This window comes from Anopheles ziemanni, chromosome 3, assembly GCF_943734765.1.
Source record: "Anopheles ziemanni chromosome 3, idAnoZiCoDA_A2_x.2, whole genome shotgun sequence".
NCBI classification, from domain to species: domain Eukaryota; kingdom Metazoa; phylum Arthropoda; class Insecta; order Diptera; family Culicidae; genus Anopheles; species Anopheles ziemanni.
Window position 1 is genome coordinate 21,445,791 of NC_080706.1, and position 7,736 is coordinate 21,453,526.

Here is a 7,736-nt window from a genome sequence, read left to right on the forward strand (position 1 = left end):
AATTTCGGCTATTTCTCGAGTGGTTGGTAAAAATTAATTTAGTTTTTCGCCTAAAACCTGCACCTTGCACGTTGCCTCTCCTTACCCAACCTGTAAAAACCGAAGAAAACGCCACGAAGTGCCTCCCAAATCCTAAGTGACGTTATAATTTTCCGAACTGGCTGCCATTCCCGAGCTGTCGGGCGCGTTAAGATAGTGTCTAATTACGGCATCAACAACTGAACAGGAGGACTCCGGGCCACCAGGATCAGGCAGCAGCGACATCCTTTCACTAACACCCGTTCACTAGCGCACCGTTGTTACAAGGGCTTCTTCACCCGCCCGATTTCGATGCTGTAATATCCGTGTGCGCGCGCTAGGGGTTCGCTTAAAATTCTGGCCATGATCTTTGGTGATTTAGTATGCTGCGTGCACTTTGTGGTTCTGTTTCAAAGCTGCACCGGTGCTGCATTGGCGGCGGCGGCGGCGGCGGCGGACTCACCGTCGGTGGATGCCCACGTGGGAACGGTCGGGCCGTGGATCGTGGCGTCAGCGCAGGTTCGACAAGCGGGACCCGGGCTGGCCCCGAACAACCGAACAGCCGGTCGGTACACGAACTCGCAGCCGGGAGGTAAGTCGCGGGAGAACCAAACGCATGGTAGAACGTGATTTCGGAAGTGTGGCCGTACGGTGTTCCCCAGACGCGTCCGATTTCACCCCTCCTCCCTCTCTCGATTACTTCGGTCTTGCACGTGCATCTTTGGGACTGCGGGTACGTGCGGGATGTTTGAAACTACTCGAATCACCTTCATTAGCACGAAACCGTTCGGTGCTGGGAAAAAAAACGACTAAGGCGAAATTGTTTTGGAAACAAATGGAAGCTTTTTGCCGAGCGAAGGGTCCTGCGGGCAACCCTCCGAACGAAGCTGTTTATAATTTCGGTGACAGTGAACTCATTTTCTCCGGCGCAACTGGACCAGCTGGTACGTGGCACCTGCACTTTTCGTGCGGTTTAAGCTCTTTAACTTTTATCGAGAACTAGTTTTTACTGGTCTTTACATTGCGTACTCTTCAGTTTTAGCCACACCGATAGATGTTTGCGAATGTAAAATATGGTTTCCTTGTTTGCCACACAGCATGGATGTGAAAAAGCACCTCCACATAATGTGATTACTCCATTTGCCTTCACTTCAGTCCACCCGAATTTTATAAATATTCCACTATACAACGCACTCTACCCACCGCAAAACATTGACCATTTTTACCTTCCCCAGGGCCTTAATAATATTAAGTACTTTACTCGATACACTTCGGGGAACAAACCCAACCCCGATGTCGGTGCGCTTCGATATTGGACGCTAATAAATTAAATTAAACTTGTCGATCCGCTGAAATCCATCCGGCAGGATCATTCCGTGACGAATGGCCATAATTCGATCCAGAAACAGCGGATACCTGTAAGTGGAAGCGCCAGCACTGCATCCGAATGCAGTCGTCGCAATGCGGTGCATGTCTTGTGGAGATTCTGATGAAAGAAAAACAACTACTGCCAACTCACCAACCGAGGACATTATCGTACCCCGCTTTTAGCATTATGCTCATGATTAGGTTCTAGCGTGGTACAGATCAATCTTGGCCATATAGAGGAAGTTCCATTACGGATGTAAACTTCATTACGTTCGTTCGTTCTTTTCGAGAGATGCTTCTAATGAAAACATGAAATATACGAGCGAACGATGTATCTTTGGAGGGTATGGAAACACTAGGATAACTTTTTAGCACACAAAACAAAGTATTTTTTCGAATACGCTTCTCCAAAGTCAGACCCAGTAGAATAATTTGGGTTGTTTCATTCGTTCAAGGTGGAGTACAGAGCTGTGACACAACTTAAGGCAAAGCTTAAAAGCGGTCCATCACCAAACCGTTAGTTTCAATCAAAGCCTCTCGTGTAGCACTGGTTTGTCTCCTTCAAAATTAATCGAAACATTCTGTACAAAATTGCCATTCGGCTCCGCTGGTTCGGGCGATAATTAATTTATTCGATTAAGACACTAACGATGGCCGCTCGGGTCGACTGTCTTTGTCCTCGTCCTCGGTGCCACGATCAATCTCCGCCGTGCAGGAGCAAAACAAAAAAAAAAGGAAATGTGAGCGGATTTGCAGCGATTCGATTTTTGCCCATCCGACCATCGTCTCCAGCTAGCGAGGAATTTCACGGCCCCATTTCCGAGAAAGGGAGAGAGAGAGAGAGGGCCACGAACTAAAAAAAGAACACCCGGCTCTGAACACAAATCCTTATGAAGCGTCACCGTTGTCTTGTTCCGTTTTCTCTTCCATCGTTCCGCTCGCCCACCCGCGCCTACCGGACGTGGCCCTGACACATGCGACTTTGTCTTCCTGGCTTCAACGCACGAAAGAGCTGAACGAGTACTGCAGGACGTCCCAGGACTGCCGACAGCACGCCCATGACTGCGACGGTCGCAAGCAAACCTGCACCTGTGCCGAAGGATATCGGCCGGACGAGACGAACCGGGTCTGCCTCGGGGGTAAGTGTTGCGGGCCCAGTACCGAAATAAGTGAATTTTCGTTTTCGCACTTCACTCACTCGTCCGAGCGCACGCACACGCACCAGCAAACGACGATTTCCGGCGCAAGGACGATCAAGAGGAGCTGCCCGGCCGATGTGACGGATGATTGGCCATTCGAATGCGGGGACTTGTCGTATCTCGTCCTCAAAGGACGGAGGAAACGGGGGCGACATGATTGAGGCCATTGTATCTTAATAAATACGCACGGACGTTGGAGACGTCTTTACCGGGGCGGGCGTTCGGCTCTAAACGATGTTCTCGGACTCGTCTGTATCGCCACTGGCAATGAGTCAGAAGTGAGCCTGGCAACCGGTAAACCCATTTCAAGAGCCTGCTGCTGTTGGCCCGAGTCCAAACGTGTCCGATTTCCTCCTATTAGTGCGTGCTCTGGTATGGCACTGATAGAAGAAGAGACAGTCCGAGCATTCTTTCGAACCCTTACGACGACAAAACGCGAAACGAAAAAGGCGTTTATACTCTTGGCAATACTTTGCCACCTACCTAAAACGCATAGCATATGATTTTACGTTTATCACGTGCGATTTTGCGACAATGATGAAGTGAAAACAACAATTGTAAATCCGAAACATACTCATTTTATAAATCAGAGACATACTGATTATTTGTTTGTATTAAGCTGGCGTTTTGTATTCTTAAGAACTTAAAAATATATTCTGATAAAATTAGGTTTCGAAAAGTTACAACCAGTTCTTAAAGCATGCACCATTTGGACCTGGTTTAACGAGTTATTTCATTGAAAGGCTCTTGAACATGACAAATTTTTGCGTTTTGTGAGGAACGGCATGTTCTGTGTTATCAAATATAAATGGGTTGATTTAATAGAGACGACCAAACCACCCGAAGTAGTGTAACTTTAATGAATCGTGCGCTCGAATGGTATCTAAACCCTTTTGAAATAATTCCGAGGCTTTTCCAATCAACATGAAGTCAAAAGTAGGTCTTGGTACCCTTTTTAGACGTGGGTTTTTACCGTCAAAATAGGCAGAAAACCTTCTGGCATAGTATCCGCCTTTCGTGTAGTAACAGAAAATTCTACCAAATGGGTTTTGCAAAAACCCACGTCTAATAATGTCCATTACTATTAGAAGGACTGGAAAAAACATACATTCAACATTGAAATAACAAATTTCAAACATAATAGAACATCGATTACTTCAAAGAAACTTATGCAGAGATGATGTGTAATAGATTGAAAACAGATGATGACTGATGAAGTCGTAGAACCAAGCATTGTGGAAATACTTGTGAACTCTAGATACAAATATTTTAAACATTGTCTAAAGAGTTTCGTAATACTACAACAACCTTCGGAAAAATATACGTTGATATCAAACCATCCTATTAACGATATCTTCCTGGTACTATTGTTTGTGCATTAAGGAGCTTTGAAAGCTCATCCTTCCTTCACCCAAAGAGGCTCAACTAAAGGGGAAAAGAGTCCCCCTCAACCGTACAGCGGGAAAGCGTTTTACTCGCACCAGAACGACAGTACGCTATCGACAACACTCGAAAGCGTATTTAAATTGCGTTATTTGTTTGTACGTTGGCGGAATAATGCCGACACAGTTCTAATGGTGCCATCTCATATGCTTAGCCGCCTAGCTTGGCTCGGCTAAGCTGCTAGCAGTGTTGCTGTTTGTTTTAGCCCACCGCCTACCACGATGGCCACCATCTTGTTCCATCGATGCCATCTTCGGAAACCGTTCGGAGTGTGTGTTTGTATTTTTTTCCTGCTTATCCCTTGCACACTGTCTTCCTCGAAGGACTTACTTAGAGTCACATTTTCCGACCGGTTTCCTTACCGTTGCTAGTGTGAGGTTCTAAAGCGGATTGGAATGCGCTCCACTGTTTGGATTCCCGTTTATCTTTGCGAAGCGATTGTCTAGACATTTTTTTTGTCTCGTTCCCCTTCCATGTTCCTTCCGCTACCTGCCCGCTGATCGCGGGGAAAATAATTCTGTGCAAATTTGCGAACAAGCGCCGGCAGCGAAACCAGCGCTGTACATTGAGCGAATCATGTCATCGATCGAACAAAAAAAAACAAGAAAACCGAAATGCAGCTTGATAATCCTTCCCCTACTCTCTCATGCCTAGTCATAATGCACAGCGAGCCGGGAAATGCGTCCCTTGCTTCTTTGAGGACCTGAACAAACAAGAGAGCAACTAATCGAAGCTACACTTCGCTGCGGATCGATTTTCTCCAGAATAAATGGGAGCACGTTGCGTTTTAGGGAAAGGAATTCGATTCCTCTTCGCGTTCTGTTGCACTTTGTTTTGTCGCCTGCAAATGCTGCTGCTTTCTTTCTTCCGCCATTTTTTCTGCTTCTATTATTTCCTTTGGCACACGGTTTGTGCAGCCGCATCCCGCGGTAGGGCGGCATCCGGAGGAAGGATAATCGAATTTGCCGACTGCTCCACGGTAGAGAACTGCTGAGCGAAGAGTGCTCCTGCACACCGATCCGGATGATTGGCTGTTTGATTGGTTGCCAGCTTTTCCGAGCAGCAGCAGCAGCAGCAGCAGAACCGTTATAAAGTGCACTAAAGTGCACCGAGCGCTTGCATCCATTGGCCGGGCCGGAGCGCCTTCGGTTCCTTTGAAAACGCAAACGACAGTGTTTCTGTTTTGTGCGACGTATGCAAAATTTCATATCATTTGTTTGTAATCGTACCATTTGTGAGATGCTTTTCGATTGAGTGCTTTGAGGATGGCTTGGTAAAGAAAGGCGCACGCACCTATTTTGCGGTTGTAGGTTCGTGATCCATATGGTCTGAAAATGGACAAACTTATTTTTTTCTAAAATGATAAAATTCCAATGGTAGAATGTAATGGAATACAATAAAAAAATAACTCAGTTGGCGTTCGTTAACAGTATTTTAAGACTTTCTTCAAGAGAGGCAGAATAAATCTTTTTTTAAAACAAAATCCGAAACCTTTTTGCACTTTATATTGCATCCTTAGGATGGAGAATACAACAGTATCCCCACATCGGGTCCGTCTTGTAACGCAATCCGAAAACCTTTCTTCTTGTCTCATGCCAATTTTTCGCTCCACTTATCTTCCAGCCGTCGGGCGTCGCTGTCTGTACGATAGCCACTGCATCACGAACGCGTACTGCAAGGGACAAATGATTTGTACGTGCAAACGTGAGTACGGATTCCTCGCCGACGATAACTGGTCATGTCAAGGTAATTTTTCAACATATTTTACGTGCACTGTTGCAAACGCGCAGACTGAGTGCAGGCATCGTTTGTTGACTTGTGAGAAAAAAAAAGTCGTTGGAGCTTTTTTTTTGGAGCTTGTTGGAGAGAAATCCCAAGAAGAACGGCATCTGCATTTTTTTTTTTAATTTCCACGCCATTATGTTTGCTTCGCTCTTATGGCTTTGTTTGTTTTCTCTACTTCCTCCATCATGCAGCATCGTCCGGCAAAGCATCCCCACGGATCGGCACGTCTCGGATTGGAGGCTTTTACGAGCTGCGTCGTTTGCTGCCACTTCTAGTGGCCAGTGGTTCGCTGTGGACGATTTGCAAGCGGCACACGTGAACCGGCCCCTTCGGTTGGGGCAAGTACATTCTTTGACCGTAAGACTTAATTAAAACTACAGCAACCCCTGCAGCTATAGCCGCCTTCGCACTCATCAAATTGTTCCATATTTCAGACGAACTTATGCCATGCACCTGTGTCCCATCATTTGCTACCACTGCCAATTGATTCTTCTAACGGATTCCCCATTCTTAAAACACACCAGCCCGCACGATGCTACCGGACGTCAACCGAGCACCGATCCGGATACTCTTCCAGACAACTGCACCAACATCCTTTTCTCCTCGTCGAAGGGCGCAGGACCGAGACCGGTGGGGTTGAGAACTCTATTGAACTGCCTGAACTAAAAACCCCTCGAAAAACCCGTGCCACAATAGGGGAAAACAACACACACACTCGGTACGGTGAGGGCATCAGCTGTCGATGTAAAATCGAAATAAGATTAGTTTATTCGTGAAGTGCATTCTCATTTCTCTTCCTTCCGAGAGAGAGCCAAACAGTGTGCGCCAGCCCACCCACCCACCGCTTGTCGGCGTGGCGGCTGGAGGCACTTTCTTGGCATTGGTTCGCGAGGAAAAATGAACCCGGAAACCTGAGGGAAAGGAGCGCCGCCTCGGGCGTGCGCTCGTGCCCAGCTCGGATCCGTATAAAATTGCTTCCAAGCGCTCGAAGAAAAGGGCAACGCCGTCCACGAGCGCGGCACGAAAAAGGATGTGCTAGAAGGTGAATAAATATTCCAACACAACAAATAAATGTCGAACCCGTGGACGGGCGAATGTGTTTGTTTGCGCCGGCAGAACAAATGTTGAACTTACGTGTCCGGACCAACTTTCTTTGCATTCTGCGACTACGAACGACAGCGGCTTTCTGCAGCCTCGCCCTCACACCACATGCCAGCGCCAGCGCCGAGTTTTATCGTTTTGCCCGCGTAAGTTCTTCGGTCCGTTGTATTTTGCACTTTTTTTTCGAAAAAAGTATATGTATGAAGTGTTGATTATGTCAAATATATAGAAACATGAATAAATATTAAAATATGCTGTTCGTTTCCCTGTGTTTGGATTTTTTTTTTTGCTGTGATTTTGAGTCAACTCTACAATTTAGTGTCCTTTGGAAATCTAATGTTTACTGTCATTTTATGTTTCCGAGAATGGTTTTAGATTTTTCTCGTTCAAACAAAAATAAATGTTTAAAACTAATGCGATTAGAAGGAACAAGAACAAATTGATAATGAATACCTGCTTTGAAGTGAGACAAATATTTGATTACACATTTCAATTCGATGATATTTTAATGTCATCAAGGGTGTGAGCTGTTTGACTAGTTCGTTTGCAAACAAGTTTTTAGATTGATAAAATAACGGTTTTTTTTGTTTCCCGCAAACCATTCTTCGGTGCTACAATTTGTGCACATCTAACTGATGGCAAATATTTGAAATTCCAATGTCCCGCTGCGATGCAGAATCGCATTGGTTTTTGATTACTAATTTATGCAGTCCCATCTGTTCGACAAACGCAATGATACCTGAAAGTCGAAAGCTGATTAACCCGTACTTAAAAAAAACCGAACCCAAATGGCTGGTGTGCACACATACACTCACACAATCA

General features: G+C 45.8%; 1 protein-coding gene across 1 annotated transcript; it reads left to right on the forward strand.

Annotated features, from left to right (window-relative positions):
- The first annotated feature begins 381 nt into the window (after nt 1-381).
- LOC131284340 (uncharacterized) lies at nt 382-6,132 on the forward strand. The gene is made up of 4 exons (XM_058313196.1): nt 382-610; nt 2,397-2,525; nt 5,652-5,774; nt 6,005-6,132. Exons 1-4 carry the CDS (start codon nt 382-384, stop codon nt 6,130-6,132), a joined length of 609 nt encoding a protein of 202 aa, XP_058169179.1.
- Nucleotides 6,133-7,736: the final 1,604 nt, after the last annotated feature.